The sequence below is a fragment of the Xylocopa sonorina genome, chromosome 8 (genome assembly GCF_050948175.1).
Source record: "Xylocopa sonorina isolate GNS202 chromosome 8, iyXylSono1_principal, whole genome shotgun sequence".
NCBI classification, from domain to species: Eukaryota; Metazoa; Arthropoda; class Insecta; order Hymenoptera; family Apidae; genus Xylocopa; species Xylocopa sonorina.
The window spans coordinates 6,147,889-6,167,765 of NC_135200.1; the positions used below are offsets into that span (position 1 = coordinate 6,147,889).

The 19,877-nt window shown below is 47.2% G+C and overlaps 1 protein-coding gene across 7 annotated transcripts in view; it reads left to right on the top strand.

Moving 5' to 3' along the window:
* The window catches only part of LOC143426348 (telomerase-binding protein EST1A), a 116,292-nt gene that overhangs the window by 73,915 nt on the left and 22,500 nt on the right, over positions 1-19,877 (top strand). For all 7 annotated transcript variants that reach the window (XM_076899749.1, XM_076899751.1, XM_076899750.1 and 4 more), the window contains exons 20-23: positions 502-614; positions 8,096-8,199; positions 8,510-8,683; positions 9,259-9,462. In XM_076899749.1, the coding sequence (XP_076755864.1) occupies positions 502-614; positions 8,096-8,199; positions 8,510-8,683; positions 9,259-9,462 (595 nt within the window). The remainder of the gene's footprint in view (positions 1-501; positions 615-8,095; positions 8,200-8,509; positions 8,684-9,258; positions 9,463-19,877) is intronic.

Below are 19,877 nucleotides of genomic sequence, written 5' to 3' on the forward strand. Positions count from 1 at the left end.
TACGAGATGCACGCGACTGCAAATTACTGTTCAACAACTCTCTTTCCTTGTTATTCTGGTCATAAATTCATTCGTAGTCTATGGTGATTACGTACAGTGTCGATTAAGGATGATTATAGAAATCTAAATCGCCTCGTGATTGCAACTAGCTACCGTTACGATATTTAAATTGCAGATTAATCTATTCCCCGAGTCTTGAAAGGCATTTTATGTCGTTACGAATCGATATTTCAATCGTTAAATTTCCAACGAGGAGTAGTATGTGTGTCTGTCTGTGATTGTTAGACCCTTTTTAGACGTCGCGAATCGTGAGACGCGCGTAGTTCTGGCCGGCTGGTGAATAACAGCTGTGATATTTATTGCGGGTCGGTAGCACGATCCGTGGTTGGATCCTTCCGGTTTCTTGTTACGCGATTCCAAACCGATAGCCAGACGCCTCTAACGATGGGAATTTCGCTGGTTCTTTATTTACGTCAAACGAAAACTCTGGTCTGGTTGCAGCCCACCCGGAGACGCCTGGAGCAGGCTGGCCACGATGGTGAACCTGCTGGAAAAATTGAATTACTCCAGAGCGATCCTCATCCAGGCCAAGGACGCGGAGGGTCGCGAGGAAGGTGAGTAAATCCATAAATCGGCATCTCTAATCATCCTTCTGTTCTTAATTATTATTCTCGTGCCCTGTTCGTTGAAGTTTTCCATGACACGTGCAGCAAATTTATCTACAATCTGTACTTTTATATTAGCCCAAAGAAAGTTAAATATAATTTGCTGTTTTACGCTGCTTCGATGAAAGCAACATTATAGATATACACGTATGCGTACACGCATTCACCGTGTCGTGGAAGACATTTCTGCAAATCAGCCTCTAACGAGAAATGTAAACACCCATTACGATCCGCGTATAGTAACGGTAAGGAAAAAAAAAGGCGGAAAGAAACGAGGAATTTTAATCGTGTGTAACGTGCTTATAAAGGGCTAATCACACTGATTCCCTCAACGTTAAACGCGGCCCACGTAGATATCGCAGCGAAATATCCACGAGCGATTCAATCGATTACCATTAACACACGTTCAATCAAACTGAACAGCAGAAAACAAAGTCCACGAGATAGGAGTCGTAAGCCCATCAACGAACCAATCAATCCATACCGTATTCAATTCAATCACAGTTATCCAAACACCATTTCTTCGATCCGTCCGACGTTTTCTAACGCACCGCCGTCGAGAAGCTCGAGGTTCGGCCAGTGTTTGCATAGAAGCTATTCAATTTTTCCCGTCTCACGTTATCCGTTACGTAATCACCGGCGCTAACCGGCATTAACATTCGCATCGAACAAAACAAACGAGTAGACAAAGATAATATTTGTTACACGTTTTCCTCGTTCACAAACGAGTGCTATTCAATAACGAAGTTTTCGTTGAAACGATTTCCGTTCGTTCAATTTCCATTATCCCTCCACAAATTTACAAAGTATCTATTCTTTATCAAAATTGATTATTACAATTTTTCTACGATCGCAAATATTCGCAACAAAATCACAATAACGCATACATATTCGCACAACATCTACTTAGCCCTTATTTTTCGCATAAAAACCCCCGATCTGCGCGTTGCAAACCATAACTGGTCTCAGCGTCCATCCGAGGGCCACCAAAATGGCGACGCCACCCTGAACGCGGAGTCACGGTTCCTTCAGAGTCGCGATTATTGAGCATCGGCGTATAAACATACCATCTATTTATCCGTTATTCTTCGCATGAAAACCCACGATCTGTGCGCTGCAAACCACAACTGGTCCCAGAGTCCATCCGAGTGCCACCAAAATGGCGACGCCACCCTCAACGCGGAGTCACGGTTCCTCTAAACTCGCGATTATTGAGCATCAGTGTTCATTAGCATAACATCTACTTATCCGTTATTCTTCGCATAAAAATCCACGATCTGCGCGCTGCAAACCACAACTGGTCCCAGAGTCCATCCGAGGGCCACCAAAATGGCGTCGCCACCCTCAACACGGAGTCACGGTTCCACCAGAGTCGCGATTATTGAGCATCGGCGTTCATTAGCCTCTCGTAGGTGCGCTGGTACCGCGCACACGCCGTGTAATAGCTGGCGTGGTCTTCAGGGTGGGGTCGCCGGTCTTATTTCAAATCCACGTTTTAATGGAACGTTACGACCTGTGGGGCTTTACTGTAACCACGTAATGATACGCCGCGGCCGGCCATTACAAGCCCAGGGCACGAGCAACGCGAGCAGTGTAACCGTATTATAATTGCACGGCTAATGGCCGTAGGAATGCAATCAGAGATACAGGTACCCGGTTTTTACCCAAGGATTTTACTCGCCAGAGTACTACGCGCGTACCAACGTCACGGCAATAATTCGCCAGGATAATAGTATCGTGCGGACGCGCGGCTTTCCGTTTCTTCTCTCGTTACGCGGTGAATTAATATGCCGCTGGTGGGTCTCGCCTGCCGCGCGATGCCACCCTGATGTCTGTCTTAACACCAGTAATCCGCGACACGGTGATACGAAGCTGCGCGCGTTTGATTACCAATCGAATGCTATTCGAACAGTTTCAACTGTGGGACGATTTCTTCTCAGGTTTCGTTGGTTGGGAATTTTTTCAGAATTACAGCAGGGCTATTAGATGCTATTGAAAGAATGACATTTACAAATGGAGATCGGCATTGAAGATGCGTAAGAGTTCATGGAAGCTGCGGAACCGCTTCTTTTCTTGTATTTTCTAAAATGTATATAATAGACACATAGAGTAGCAATGATTTATAGATAGCTAAGACTGCTTTATATAAAACTGTAGCTTACTATATCGTATAATGTATATCCATATTGTACAATACTGCACGTACGTAATTGCACAGCAAGTGTTCGAAATTGCCCCGCCTCGACGAGCAACCGACAACCTGAAATTGCTTCGCGCCGTGCAGATTCGTTCTCGAAGAAAAAGAAAGGGGAGATTGATTTACCGAAATTTCTCTGGTCCCTCATCATCTTGATCGCGCGAGGAGCTCCTCTTCCGGAGTTACCAAACATCGCCCACGTGATCCTGATGTTCATTACGCCGCGCGGCCATCTCGCAGCCGTAATTCTCCCCACAGCGAATACGTCCAGGCCGCGGACGATCCCCCGCGATAACACAAGCTCGCTGAGAAAGCGAGAGAGAGAGAGAGAGAGAGAGAAGGAGAGTCCTCCACTGGACCAGTCGTTTAATCGAAAAACCCAAGTTCTTCGAACGGTGAAGCCTCTGGCCGTGTGTTGACCCGCGGATAGCCGCCGGTTACGTAACGGTGAATCCGTTCGATGTGACCACTGCAGTGCCATATACACTCTCCGCGTGGAACCGCTTACGGGTCCTCGAGCTGGCTCGAACGCTATGTGGCCACGCCAGGCTACTGTGCGCGTCCTCTCCAGATCCTAATTTCTATCCTCCTCGCTGCGAGTCGCGCGAGTTATTTGGAATATTTCAATATTGTCTTTCGCGGCGTAGAAATGAGTTTTGCTTTCTGTAGATCTGAAGATTTGTTCGATTGCGATGTTAGATCGAGCTACGTAACGGCCAAGCAAGGTTATTCGTAACGAAGGAATTTTAGAGTTTGCAGGGATCGATTTCTCTGGCGTCTCTCTGATTCGTAAGTTGTTCGATTCGTGCTCGAAATTGGATCTCTGTGGCTCAATTTCGTTGGGGATTTAGTATTCACGGTATTGGATAATCGAGAGGGAGAGTCTGTCTGGTTACGATGGTCTTAATTCGCTTATTCGCTCGAGGAACGTTTAAACGTATTCATGCGGTCGATTCAGACGCGATACTCGATTTCTTCTGCGCTACATTAAGTTGCACCGCATGAGAAGTTCGTGTATACACCCCAACATTACCAGAGTTCGTTCACCTTGATTAACCTTCCATTATCTCGTTACACGACTCGTAATTACCATTATTATCAGACCAGCCTGAGAAACTCTATAATTAGGCACGCAAACGCGCGCAATGAATTTCATTCAGAATGCCTCGCGCGTCGAATGTGAATAATTCCTTTCACTTAATGGAAACTTGCACAAATTTTCTTCAATCTTCCACGTTACACGCAATTATCCGGCATTTCGATAGAAATCGTTTTTCAGCCTATAAATCATTGTCGCTTAAATCAATTTACGTGTAAAACGAAAACAACTTGCTGTATACTCTTCGTGTCTTAAAACCTTTAAGCGGCTTCGAACTCGATACAATTTCAGTTCTTCCTCTTGGGCAGAGAAATAATAAGGTAACTTTCACGGAAGGTACGTTTGTCATTAAATCACGGTTTCGTGGCACGGTGCCGCGATTTTTTTCTTGTACAAGGTTATACCACGTAGAATCGAGTCCTCTAGCTAGAACTGGGTCTACCCTAACGGATCTGGACGGCTGAGAAAGAGCGTTCCAGTTTCGAGGCTCGTCCCTCTCTCTCTCTCTCTCTCTTTCTCTTTCCCTCTCTGCCCCTTTTTCTCTCTCTTTGGTCGTGTTATACTTACTTTTGAGACAGGTTTACACGCGATAACAGTACATAATTCATAGATCGTATCGCGGAACGTATCGACGGTACAAGGTGGACCGTTGTTAATTTATTAAATCACGGGCGTGTGTTTCTCGATCGGAGGGACGAAAAATGTGGTTCGCGCCGCGTTCGACAATGTTCTGCTATCAGTCGCCGATTTTTCGATCCGGAAACCACAAACTGGAGTAGAAGTTTATGGGTTCGATGCGTACGCTCGATTGTATTAAAACAGCCGGTGTTACGTGGCACGAATAGAATTCTGATTCCAGCTCGAGCTCTGATAAAGTGTTTCGATGCATCGCGCATGTACACACATAAAATAAAACAATGAAAATTGTCCTCCTGAATATTTGCTGGATTATAAAATTCCAAAAATCAAGAGTGCTCTTCGGTTCAGCAAGATTAACGCGTGCTTACAAAGTATGCAACCCTGTACAAATGAATCCAATTAAACTCGGACCTCGAACGATTCCATAAAAAATAAACGAGTCCAGGCGAAATGAAATTTAACTCCCTCCAACTCTGATCGCGAGTACAATATCCACTTGTCCGTTTTATATTCACTCGCGAGCAATGTTCGATCGCTCTCGATCCTCGAACGCCATCGCTGGCTACGTAGAGAGAGAGAGAGAGAGAGAGAGAGAGAGAGAGAGAGAGAGAGAGAGAGAGAGAGAGAGAGACACAGACGAGTAACGCGAGCAGAATTGATTCCTCCCTCGGCTGTAAAGGAGCAAAACCAAATCTCCGGGGAAAAATCAGCGAACATCGAAAGGCTAAGCAGCGGGAACGTCCGGTTCGGCCGGATCGTGTCCGCGCGCGAGAACGCAGCCAGCGATACCATTCGAAAAAGGAACCGAGAGACAGTAACGGTACTATCCGGTAACGTGTGCCGTAATGCCAATTTGTTGTCTCGGGCGGGTTCTTGCGATTCCCTCCGTGCCCTCCCCTCGCGTCGTCCCTGTCGCGCCGCGGCGCGGATCGTTCCTCGCTCCCCTCGATTTACCCGCACGTTACACCCGAGGCACAATGGATAAATTGGACAAAAGGTACGAGAGGCTCGAGGAGGCACGCCGTGGCTACGTTGGGCGGGCCAACCGCGTTGCGAACGTGCCCACGGACCCGAGAAAGAATGTTATTGTGAGGATCCTCCAAGATGTTTCTTCCTCTCCATCCTCTCTTTTTACCTGTTCCATCAGTCTTTTCTCTTCTTTTCTGCCTTCCTTTTTTTTCCCTCCTCGCGCCGCCCCCGCCTTCTTTTTTCGTTTTATTTTTCGTTGTTCTGCTCGCTGGACGATGCTGGTCTTCGACCTGCTCGGGACGATCGGTTCTTCTTGGGTCGGACGGGCGACGGTGGCCAGGCGGTTTCGTGGGAGCGCAGGGTTTACGCTGTATCACGTTGATAGGCATTGCTGTTCCGCGGTGGAGTTTTGGTGGCGGTGAAAGACTGTGAAAGCGATAGAAGACTTTGTTCGATTGGGATTGAATGGGTTTTTAAATTATATTCTTCCAGCAAAATTGATAAAATAGTAACGTTTTCGTCCAGCTGTTCTTATTTTGGAACAGCATCGCCTTTTGTTTCCATTTTACCTGCTTTAATCGACCGAACCAGAATCCAGCTACTTCTGACTCTTTCGCCAGAAAAAAAGAATCTCTCCACTTGATAGAAGAGTGAAATAACGAGAGCTCGCGACTGGAAACGGCGATCCAATCTTTCCGTCAGCGACCTAAACATCCGACAGCTGTTCGCCATCGGGCATACTCAGGATCGTTAGCGCCGTGAGGTATACGAGTTTCGCGTGATCGCGAGTGGCCGATTCGGAGCCCGCATTAACGAGCTGCGCGCTCTTTATTTCGCGCGCTCGCGATTAGGTTTCTATATTTCTTCGCGGGTAGGGGTGCAACGCAGGCGTAATCTACTCCCTCGCGAGGGTCCACCCCGGATGATCGATTGCGGTGCCCGCCACGCTGATCCCTCCTAACTCGATCCTGCTCACGTTCCACGCTGACCCTGAACTTCGTGTAATATTCGCGATAAATGCGACCTGACCGTGTAAAGCTATTCAAGGTGCACTCGCGCGGATATTAATGGGCGTCTCGACTGTGCAGCCCGCCGTTGCATTCGGGATCGCTGGACGCTGCTACGTCTACGGTTTCCGATCTGGGCATGGGAACGCGATGGAGCGCAGTCTACTGATTGGTGCTACTTATTTCTTCGCTACATCTCATCGTTGCTGAAAATTTCTTCTTCTCGATCGATATATAATTGAGAACATTGTCTACCACTAGTTCCACCAAAAATTTCCATAAACTGCAATCTTACAGTATCAGAACTTTCGTAATCTTGACTGTTAAACACTCGAAGAATTATAGTATCGATTACTGGAATCTTGTGGGAATGGAGTTTATAGAAAGTCGATTGGTTGGAAGGAGTCTACTCGAAACACACTTGGAAACATCGCATCGAAAAATCAGCAGACATTTATTACAATGTTAATATGGTGCCAGATCAGAAATCAAGCTTCAAAATATCATCTGACGCACGCGAACACCTGTTACCCCTGTCGCGCGTTCTCCACCAGTCCATCCGGACTGCTCCATTATCATCGATCGATGACGACGAGGTATGCGCGTCCGCGATGTAACTGGAAGGCGCGCCATTGACCGTACACACGAGCGTGTCATCCGATCAGGTTGAATATCCTTAAGCTCCGTCGAACCAGCGGTGCTCGAACGAACCGGAACCGCCCCGACACACCCCGGTAGTTGTTCCTCAATGTTTATCGATGCCCGCGCGCCCGTTCACCATTTGCATGATAACAGGCCGCGCGCGTCATTATCTGTCGCTGCGTAATTTTTGGGGGAAAATCCAGCCGCGATATCCGCCCCGTAACTACGCGCTCATTTCATATATTTATATCGTAAATTTGCCGCGCCCGCAACGGTACCGCGTCCAGGTCCGTGGACCACCGTAATCGTAATGTTTACGCGAGCCAGGGTGTAACGCGTAACTGTACCGCATTCTGCTGCGACTTTTTGGGACCAGCATTTTCCAGTGACCATATAGAGGAATGCGACTAGAGGAGTGGTTCGAAGCGGATTTTGCGATTTTTACAAGTACGCTAGATACGATGGAGTGTTCTCCACTCGAGGGTGCGAAGTGTCGCGGATGTGGAGGAATTATTATCGCGAGTGTTGGCTGGTCGCGAGTAAAAGCGCGCGATTCTCTTTGGACACACCATCGTCTGATTCGAGAGATTCAACGAGGGAGTCGCGTTTACCTAGCTTGGACGTGAGCTCGTCGCGAAGTCTGAGAAGCGGTATTTTCGTCGGTGCGAAAACAAATTTGCTCGCGCGCGTATTACCAGCGACTTCCGCGAGTTCGATGAATTTTTGCGACAGGGTACACGAGACGTTAATTCTCCTCTTGAAAGGGGAGATTCATACGCGGGATATTTTTAGCTACCGCTAATGAGTCCCGCGGTTAATTTATGTCGATTGTAAATTTGCGAACCGCCTATGAGTCCTTGCACCGCGTTTGTTTTAGAACTCGAATTGGTCAAACTGCCGGAAGATATGACCCTGGCGGGATTCACGCCGCTGATGTCGAACCCTCAAGATCCTTGCTACGCTGAGAAAAATGAAGACATGGTGAGTTATTTTTCTGTACGATTGTTTCACAATCTTAAACGTGATAGCCATCGATTCATATAACGTGGCGATGTATAAATTTCTAATAAAACCAGATTACATTTAATTAACCATTAACATATCATAATATGCATTAACTATACTATTTAAAATACGAGAAAGAGAAATTTCGCTCGCAAAGGACCTTATCCAAGAAAGGAAGTATCTCACCCAAAAGTTTCAACTAAAATCCTTGCGATCAGAGAAATTTGTAAACAGTCTCGCGGACATTCGTCGCACGTGCTAAGCCTGCGCTCGTGTCGTGTTCCAGGAAGTCGCTCAAGTGTGCCTCAGGATAAACAAGATTCTGTTCTTCGGCCAAGTGTTCCTGTGCGGCCTCGAGACGCCAGTATTGAAGCTGCAGAAGAGCGAGACAGGCGTCAGCGAGTACGTCTCGGTGGTGGAGGCCTCGAGCACGAGCACGCCGAGCTCGCCGCCGGAACAGGTAACGCAACAGGCCCTGGGGGTGGTAAATTAAACTTTAAGAGGACCCTGTGTTCCCGTGGACTTTTCCACGCGCCACCCCTTATCTGTCGTTCGTTCAACGAAGAATTTCGTTAAAGACCACGCCAGCCGTTCTTGTTTCCTTCGTCCCCCACCCTTTATGAAATATTCATCCGCGTTCAGGAGCGGATGGAATTTTGATCGACAGGGATTAACGTGTCGTTTAGGGTAATCGAAAGTGGGCGGTGGGGTGAATCGAGCAGTTGTTATGGTAATCGGATATTTGTCAGTGAAGTAGATTTTGGGCGAAGTGATTTTCGTTATTGGGTGTCAATGTTCTCGAGGATGCTGGGTATTTCGAGGGGGATGAAATTCGAGTCGAGGGAATAAAATATATCTTGCGCGGATAATTAATTTATTCGATGCGATCGACCGCGATTTCATTGATTTTGACGTTATCTACATATTTTGCGATCTGTCGAGGGTGAATTTACTCGCCAACCCCTAGTTAATTCGTTCGTTATCGTGCTGATTCACGAGTAACGCATTCAGATGGAATCGTTGATTCGTTTTCAGAGCGACTCGGAGCTGCTGGTGGAAAGTTACAGCGAGGGTGAAGACGAGCCGGTTTCCACCCTGAGGAGACTGCCCTCCTGCACGGACGTACCTGAGGACGCGAACTCGCCTGTGGCCGCGGTCGAGATAAGGTCGCTGATCGAGAGGAAAGAGGAACTGGAAAGGCGGCAGCGTAAGCAGGATCGTCATCGACAGCGTGTACAGGTTAGTGGCGACTGTCGAATTCTTTTTAAACACCACGATAAATTTGTCGATCCGTTTGATCGATATCAACCAGCGATCGATCATCGCTTGCCACGATGTTTCCTCTCGTGTTTGCAATGGACTCGTGTCCGATACGAATCGATCATTCTCTTTTAAACTTACAAAAATCATCGAACCTGCACAAATAGAATTAATTAAAAAAAAAAGTAGCATCTTTTAAAAGCATTGCACGTCGACACCCCACTGCTATACACTCGAAAAAAAGAATTCGTACGGAAAGAATTCTTAAAAGGCTCTCGAGTGAGATCGCCGCCAGTGAATTCACGATCGTCCCGATCGGGGGCTTCCACAAGTAGAGACGTCAGCTCGATATCGCGAAGGTTCGATGATTTCTCAGCCGAGATACATCCGTGGCTCGTTTTCCCGTATCTTCATCGTTCGTTCGCGAGGGCGGCCCGACAAAGTGGCCAGGCGAACACGTCCCGTGGCCCCTAAGTCGAACTAAATCAAGAGATTACCAGGACACGTCGGTTGCGTACCGTTCCACGGTCGTTCGTTTCGTTCTCTCGTTTCGTTCCCTCGTTTCTTTTATCCGCGTCGCACGCCCCCGGGGACGGGGGCCCCGTCCTTTTATTTCGAGCCACCTCCGCCTCCTCCACCTCCTCCTTCTGCTGCACGGTCGAGATCGCAGCGTGCAAGCCCTCCGCTTTTATTTACGGCATCGATGTTTCTCCTTTTTGCATATTTATTATCGAACCCCTGGCAGGGGCCGGATTTCGCGCGCGTACCATGTGGTCCCTGGGCCCCCTCGTTTCGCTCCTCGCCACGGCTAGCCACGGATATTTTTCTCCCGAACGAGACGCGACGGACCCGCTTCTTATCGCCGCGGACGTTTTAGACCAAATTCAATGGCGGTATCGCGCGGTGGTAGAAAAAGTCCTCGAAGTAACACGTTCAACTGTACCTCTCTTAAATAATCCTGGCTAATCTTGGCCCCCTCGCATACTTGCCGACGATATCTCGCGTACCAATTTCACATATACACGCCTCCTTCGTTCTTTCGAGGATTCGAATATCGTCTATCGCTTTGGACCAGACATCTAGGTTTTTTTTTAGGAAAACAAAAATACTCTTCCTTTTTTTCTAATTCCTAGAAATTTTTAGTAACAGTTGGGGTGCGATTGGTCGTTGCCTTCAGTTTGGTGTGCGTACGACATTTCCAATCTCGAGCAAAGGATTAGAAGAATATCATCTAGTTCGTAGTTGCGAAATGGTATTCGAAAGGATCTGTCTGCAAAATTGTCCGACTTTTCGCAAGCATTCCAGTGCACGTTGAAAACGCTTGTGTCACGTATTCTTCGACACAATACCAGCTAGCGTACGCGTCACTGGTAACATTACCATCCGCAAGTAGGTTTAGGAGCGTCTGCGTTATTAGCATATCCGTAATTGAAAGTATAATTGCGGCTGGTCCCAATTTGCGTCGCGATAACTGTTGATTCGTCGGATTCTCAAGGAGCCGCGCAGTGGGAAAGAGTTATCCTCGCGTAATCTCTCGCCACGGTTAAGCGTAACGCAGGAGTCGCGTGCGCCAATTATCCCGCAACGAAACCAACGACCTGTTCGCGTGTGTATCTGGAACAATTTCCTCGTCGAGCGGAACCTGTTCCACCTGTGTCGACGTTCAGTTATGTCATTCGTCAGGGGGATGCTCTGAATTCGTCCTGCGCGATGACCAGCGGACCGTATGCAAATGCAGCTAAAAGCGGATCGCTCGCTTAATTGCCGTTCGCTGGTAATAATAGCTGTGGTCGTTCAAAAACCTTTCGAGAAAATTGCGCAGTGCCTTATATTGGTCTCTTATCGACTGTTACGTGAAATCGAGGGAGTGTACATTGTAATAATTTTTTCTGAAAGTAGGACAAATTGGATAACAAGATTAAACCAACAATCGCAGCAGCGGTAATACCAGAGTGCAGGAAGCACTTTGCTCCTTTTGACGTTTCAAATTACATTGTCTAACGCTTGAAGAAGCGAAAAAAGAAAAGTATACGAAACGAGTGTAAAAACTAATTTTCCAAGTGTAAAAAGAGAACAGTTTCTCTCATCATTGTTCTTTTTCAACGCGCCTTGTCCAACGCCTCGCGATTCTCGCGCGTCGAATCAAAGCTGACCCAAAGGCAACCAGTTCGCATTAAACACGCGCGTCTGCATACCTGAGGTAACCTCTTACCGGGGCTCGTTCCATCAGTGACAACGACTCAATCGCTTTGGTCATCAAGCGAACTACCCCGAATACCCAGCGATATTCATCTTGATAAATGGCCCTCGCCATTTTCATTTCGTTCCCTCGTTCTCGCGAAACGCCGCGAAACGTGCGCGTGTGTCCGGGGTAGAAGCATGTCCCGGTTGATCGAGCAAAAATGCCCGCAGAACCAGACGCGCGCGACGTACCTCCGTATAATTCGCTTTTAATTCAACAGTCGGTGACCCGCGGGGCGTGGATCGGCGCCTTAACGAGCCTGGTACGCCGTTTCGCGCGAAATCCACGCGTCTAACAAGTACCGTTCCGCCTTGCAGAGCAGAGCGCGGAAACGTCGCGTTTTCGCCGTAAACGGGACACTTTAATCGCTCGTAACCAGCTCGAATCTCGTTAATTTTTTCGATACAGTTAGGCCAAGAAAAAAAAAAAAGAAAAAAAGAACGAGGGAAGCACACGTAAGTAAGCGCGATGCGTGCGACTCTCCGTGACACGTTTCGCGCCATTTCAACGCGCTTAGGGTCAATCCACGGCAAGTGGATCGTTCTCGAATTCCACGCGACGGATTTCGTTCAAATTCAGGGATATCGTAATCCATGGGAAAACAATGGGAGTTTAAGTCATCACTTTTCTGCTGTTCAAATTGTTTTAGGAATATCGCGCGTCAAAGTCGACTATGATCGAGGTTAATGTAATTCGTTTGCGAGTATCGAGGAAGTTTCAAAGCACGCAAAGAGACTCTTTCCTCGTGTAATTATACAGTGGTCTAACAAGCGATAATTTGATACGATTTTGAGGAATTTTTCTATAAACACCGGACTGTCAGTTTCTCAGAAAGCTATCGTATAGCATCGTCTTCTGAAAGTTGAGGGGAAAAAAACTAATAACAGGTCCCCGCCCGTTCGTCTTGCTTTGTCGAAGCAACTGACATCGAGCCACCGCGTAAAGTAACGAAAATAGAGTCTATAATCCTCGAAAATTGCCTGATATTTACGAGCTAGCCGCGAGCATCTCGTATCAAGGGGTTTTTTGCGGTACATTCAATCTGACGGGGAAAAATATCCCGAAATGAAGCGCGAATTAACGGTTCCGTTCAGCGTTCGTTTCGTCCTCGCCTTTAATTCCCGCGGCCACGTTGCTCGGAGCCACTTTTTTTCCCCCCGCCGTCCCTCGACCGGGCAATCAAATTTGCATTTTCGAGCTTCGTTCCCACGGGCCCGTTATTGCATCACGATCCAGAAGGATGCGCTCTTTGCGCGCTGGCTGCTTGCCAAAAGTCGTCGAATAGAATCAACGTGCACACTCTGAACGATTGTATTGTATCCTCTTCTTTTTCTGTAAAAAAAAACTTAAGACTCTCAGATGTAATACATTCTCCATTTTATTCTATACACCACTGATTCGAAGTCCACTTTCAGTGTCCTGCTTTTATTTCTCTATACTCTCAAGTGGGATCAGATAGGTTTTGTAAAAAGCTTCTCAAGTCAGATTATTTCGTAATACGAAAAGGCAACTGGTCTGATTTTCGAATCTGGTAGATAGCACATAAACGTCAACGCATAGAAGTACGTGGACTTCGTAGCTTGACTCGCATTCATCGCGAGCTGTGACCAATTAATCCCTCCGCCTGGATCCCCGTCGGTACCCTTTTTTCCCTGGTCCACACAGAACCGTCACGGTTGGTCGATGAACCTTGGATCGACGATCTAGAAGGTTGGGCAGGGCGGTCTGTCGTGGACCTTTGTCGCTTCGGTAATATCTGACGTGTCGTGCCGAGTTTCGTGAGGAAACGCGCCCAACCGATGGTCGCCTAATTGCTGGTACCGTTAGGAAAGGGCCATTTATTTCGGACGAACCGAGCATCCGAGTTGTTTCTCGATTACGCAGGGTGTATTTAACGGTTTGATTCTCTGACACGAAGATGCGACAATAATTTTATACCTGTTCACCCTCTGCAACGCGTACGTATGGGACGCAGTGACACGATGACGGATAACGATGGTAGATTGAGATCCTCGCAGCTGGACGACCATACGTTTACGTTAGCGACGCGAGCAAGTAGATCCAGATCTACCGTTTCCATCCTGACGCTTCGCGAGACACTAACGCAACTGTCCAATGAGAAATAATGTTGTTAGATAGAATAATTTACCATTAGACGGCTGTTATTCTGAGTTTCTGTTGGTATCGTGGCGCCTCTGAATCGTTGAAGCTAGCAACGAGAACAAGTATCCTTTCGCACATTTAACCGTTAAATACCTCTCTGGTCGGTTTTACACAGCACTGTTGCAATTTATATTAGTCAGTTATTTACTAAGAAAAGTGAACGTCCTTTTAAATGTTACAAACCAACGATGCAACCCTGCGCGCGTCGAAACCCGGAAGATCGAGCAGCGCAGAAAAACAGCGTACACGACAAAATAAAAAATACGTTACGCTCGTTCCCTACCGGACGTCGTTTCCATCGTATCCATCGAGGAACGCGAGAAGAATCGTTCGCGAAAGATCGTAGCGAAACATCGAACGGGTTTCCTCGTCGCGGTTGAACGACGAAGGTGACCGGGCGCAATCCGCGGTGGGCCCCGCTGTAAAAGAGCGAAACGGATTCCGCGGGGAATCGCAATCGCGCTTGCCAAGGGCCGAGTTAACGGTAATGCCGCGGTATCACGCGAAGGACGTAGCCACGAGAACCAATTTGCGCGTCCTCCGCCTCGTTCCCGCCGTATCATTTCCCGCTGAAACGCGCCTCCGTCACGTTCCTATCGGCGATCCAAATATCCCCTCCCCTCCTCAGCGTTTCTCGTTTTTTCGCTCGCCATCCGTTCGTTTTCACCACGGTCGCGAATCGATATCCCGCGAGCAGAATTTTCTCCCTTCTTTCGTTCGTCGCTCCTCGTCTTGGTGGTTCTCTCTGGCGTTTTTGTTGGACGCGAGAACGATCTGGAAAAGGTGTTGGATCGAGCATCGAGCCGTGGTGCTTGTCTGTTTGGTGTTGAATTCGATGTTACGAGGAAGTTTATGAGTTGTTTATACGAGTTCGTAGGGAATTTAAGAAAGCACGGAATGGCGTTGAGTATAATTTAAATTTTCATCTGATTTATCGTAATTGTTCCTACGAATTTCTATCGTCTCTGGCGTTCGTTACTTAATTTCAAAGGAACAGGTTCGTATTCTTGCTTCAAATTCACGCCTTCGTGATAGCCTTGAAATATCGTTAGAAGCGTTTTAGTGGAGGATCGTGGCGTGTAACTTCTGCGAGCGTGTACAGAGCAGCGGCGGAGTTATCCAAGTGAGATGAAAGTGGACCCTTTCCCCTCCAGCGGAACGACGCTGTCCATTTTGCAGGCTGGTGCTAACTTATTCCGCGGTACAAGGCTTGAGGTCTTCCGAAGGAGCCAAGCGTGGAAGTCGCCTCAGCGGCGGGTCGACGACCTCCCTCGCCGCTAATTAGAAATAATTGCTAGAATAAAGAGTGTCGCCCGCTAGAGCCACGATCATCTGCTCGCTTGCTTGCCTATCGATTAGACCCGTTCTCGTATTAAGGAATACTACTCTTCTGAGTAGTGCTCGCGATCGATCAAGAATTTCATCCCCTTCGAATGTGTGTCGAGCGTGTCCACCCCCTTCGTCGGATGGTATTTATCTCGTGAAACGTGTGCCTCGAATTCAACCTTTGAAATACCGTCCAGGAGTATCTAATTATTTATTATACTTCTCGCTGTAATATAGTATCCAGCGATACGCGACAAATTCCAATTAAAGTGATAAGCATCAAATTAAAAGGGGTGGTTAGATTTCAGCGGCGAATAAAAGCGAACGTTGGACGGCTATCTGGTGGAAAGAAACGGCGTTGTTTGCATATTCGCCCCCTAAATGGGCGAGTCGTGGCTGGCGGTAGCCGTGCTGGCCTCTAAAAAAAAGGGGGACGTTGTAAATTATTGCGATTAGCTGTTCGGAGGTGGACGCGTTCTAAATTCAGCCGACAGCCCCTGAGCGCGCGCGCGCGCGCGCGGTGGGCCTTTTCAGGAAATAATGGACCCCCGGTTTTAATTAACGCCTTTATACCCGGACGTTTAATTAAATACAACGTCTCGCGCTAACTTAGAACCTGGTTGGTGAAATCTCCTCTCCAGGCGGGCAGAGCCAGCCGGTTGTTTTATGTAAATAGAACTTAGCCGGTTGTTTCGCCAGTTGGCGGGGTTTACTTTTCGCTTGGGGGAGAGGGACGAAACTTCGTCGACTGTTACCACGTGTTCAGACGGAATTTCTAACGTACCATCGAGATTGGACACGTAACGCGTTACGAAAGGTCCTGTGAAATTTTTGGGTTAGCGCGTCGAGGAGGTGATGTAACACGTTGAAGAAAATGCTTCCTAGACGAGGAACGCTCGATGGAGAATCTCAGAGTCCATTTGCAATTGAGATATTCGTGTATTATATGCTCCTCTTCGTACACGATTCAACGTGAACAGAGTAATCTGAAGAATTAAACGATCAAACAGTGGGATATTGTAAAAGTAGAGTCTATATAACGAGAAATAATGGTAGGTTTTCGAGTTAATGTATCCTTGCAAGAGAAAAAGTCATCCATAATCATTTAATGAAACAACTCGAGTTATAAGAATTATCTGAACGATAAAGAAGAGAGAAAAAAGGCTAGATACAAGCTACTTCGCTTACAGACCATATCTACCGAACCATTAAGCAGAAAACGAGCCTGTAGACCAGAAACGTTCTCAAGGCGTTTCACGAGCAGCCACTCGGTTGTGTTTAATCAGATTCATCATTAAAACGATTCGAAGGTCGCTCGTGCAAGACCAAATGGCGCACGAGTCCACCTGTTCCGCGTCAACAGTTACAATATCCTGTTATTAAAGCGTAAAAAAAGTCGAATAACAATTAACGTTCTATCGCTGGACGCGTTCACTTTCGACGAGCGAGACGAGAGCCAACCAGACGAGGCTAACAGCGCCGCGGAAGAGAGCAGCAAAAAGGAGGAGAGCGTCCAGCTAATTACTCTAAACTAATTACCTTTTGTTAGCGCGACTGGCCAGCTCGCCCTCGGCCTCGTGGAACCTTGAGCGCCGGATGAATCGTACGATTGTTATTCTTTGTCTCGCGAGCAATAAACGACCGACTGAGTCAGGGGAAATTGCTGGTTTTTTCGAGCAATTATTGTGGTCAGCTCTCGGATCGACGTAAGAAGAGACAGAGAATCGAGAGACAGCAGCCGAGTCTGTCCTTTCGTTCAGCGAAATCCTCGTTTCATTGGAGAATACTGCGACGCGTTGTTCGCTTCGAGAGTTTCTCGATGATATTCAGATTTTTTAAATACCCCAGCGAACTGTGAGTCGATTTAATTAGACCTCGTTTCGATGGAGTATATTTGGTTAAAGGAAAGTGAGATTTCGCAGATTTTTCAGGTATTTCGTACTTTCGTTCATTCATAGGATCCAAATTTATTTGCACACTCTTTTTTCAAATATGTACACATTTACCCACGACAGAAGTTATTCGCAGAAAGACCCATTACTCTGAAACAAAATAATTCCCTATTACTCCATATTAATTTCTCCCACACAAAGTTTCGCTTCACTTCACCCCATTACACCCTACCATTTTACAAGCCAAAAGAAAACAGCCATTGGATCTTCCTTCGAATTCACCAGGAATCCATACGATCCACCGATATCCCCGATCGCGACCGTAGCCAATTACTTAGCTCGATGAAAGGATGGAATGAGAAGATTCACAAGATCCAAATTTATTTGCACACTCTTTTTTAAATATGTACACATTTACTCACGACAGAAGTTATTCGCAGAAAGACCCATTACTCTAAAACAAAATAATTCCCTATTACTCCATATTAATTTCCCCCACACGAAGTTTCTCTTCACTTCACCCTATTACACCCCTCTTACTAAAGTTAAAAGAAAACAGCCATTGGATCTTCCTTCGAATTCACCAGGAATCCATACGATCCACCGATATCCCCGATCGCGACCGTAGCCAATTAATTAGCTCGATGAAAGGACGGAATGAGAAACCCAGGCCACGTCCAGCCGAACGGCACGCCGCGGACCGATCGTGATCGGCGCGGGTCGCGCGCGCGGCAATTACGGCCGCTAAACGCGTCGCGGCGGGTTTCGCGCGCGTGATCCTCGTTATTATTGCCGGTCGCAGATCCACCGCGGATCGCCGGTAGCCGGCGGCTGTCCGCGCGAACTCGCGCCGCTCGCCTGATACGCGGCTGAATCGGCGCCGCGCGACGATGGATAATTTATCGCGCGTTCGCCCGGTTTCCGCGGCCGATCGTTTAGGCTGGCCCCCGGGCCGCCGCTCGACCGGAATATAAATGCCGAAACCAGGCGCGCGGGAAGGCGCCCAACGCGCGCGCGATTCCCCATGCATACTGCATGGGACGCGCGCGAAACACCACCCCGCGTGCTCCTCGCAAATGAGATCGTTAATAAACGATACGCTTTATTGTGATTTACAAGCGGCCGCGGACGGTCGTTGCGAGTCGCGCGAGGGCCGCGACGGTCGCTCGTTCTTCACGGAGGGGTGGCTCTGTTGCGAGCGGATTTCATGATCAATTGTGGCTGTGTGCAGAGATTTTGTTAATTTTTTGTTTTCTTTTTTTTTCGCTCATGTGTTTACTTGGGTACGTTTTGGATTTTGTATTTTTGGGGCGTTGCCAGCGGATTTGATGATCAACTGTGGCTGTGTGCAGAGATTTTGTTACTTTTTCGTTTCTTCTTTTTTTTCGCTTATGCGTTTACTTGGGTACGTTTTGGATTTTGTATTTTTGATGAGGGAGAAGAGCGGTTTGGAATATTTATTTTTGGGGTATTTGGTTTCCTCTTTTGAAATTTTTGCGAGCCGGTTCTGCGTTTTTCCATAGATCTCCGTAGATGTTCGAGCGTGGAATTTTTAGTTGCTCCATCCTCCGGAAATATCGTTTAATCCCATCTATCCTATCGTACCTTCGAAACGGAATTTTAAAACAACCATGTAGCTCTCCACATTTGCAGTTACAAAGGCTAGAGGATTTCCATTGTTGCGACGGAAAGACAATGTAGAATTTTCATTCTATCCCTACATTTTTCATAAAATTTTTAATTAGACGGGCCATTGTTCCTCGTATTATCCTTTGGTTGCTACTATTTCTCATTGTAATCCGGTCTATCGTTTTTAATTCAATTCCTCGTATCAAACAGATTTTTAAACTTACACATAATTTCGACGAGAATCTGTTTCTATTGAAACAATGTAAAATTTCAGATTGAAATAATATTCAGAAAAATGTTCGCCAAAATTAATAGAAACAATTGTATCACTCCTGCCATTTACAATTGATAGTTTAAATCCAGGGAATCTAACCCAATTTTAAGCGTGATTGCCCACAGTCGACAGCTGAATTACCTTCGAAACTCGTCGAAAGGGGAAAAGGGTTGAAACGTAGTTTATACTCCATTGGCGAGCGTCGAACGAACGGTACCGGAACTAAGCTTCCTCGCGATGGAACAAGTGGGCTGGAGGGATGGAAATCGGCTATTGTATACGATTTTCTCATTATTTCACCGCGTTTCGACGGAGTGTCCCGTGTTTCAGGCACGAATCGCAATTGTTAGCACCGTTGAATGCCCTTCGGACCCGAGCCATTTTACACGGAACACACTCGCGTCAGCGTTTGGCGCGCTGCATTTGAATAGAATGCCAGTATAAATAAGCGACAAATATATGCAATTAGAGCCGTGCTGCGGTCTGCCCTGTGCCAATCCCCGCTGTTATCACCCTCCGTCCGCGTGTCCGCCTATTTCGGGGTTGACAGCTGGCTCGCGAAGGGTGCGCTCGCGACGGACTCGAATTCGAATGGGGTCGAGGATCGGAGAAATTGGTATTGCGCCCATTCGAACCTCGCGGTTTCGTAATAACGGCCATTAGTGAGGGGTTCTGCGGTTAATTTGCTAAAATTTTGTGGAACGACTCTTCGAAGGTGGTCGTTGTACATGTCAATTAATAAACGACTGATGTTTGTAGACTTATCATCTTGTAGGGAGCTGGTGCACGGGAACTGCGAGTCAACGGTTCGAAATGTACACGTATAATTACGAGAAGGAATATATTTGCCGTTTAATTAAGTGTATTT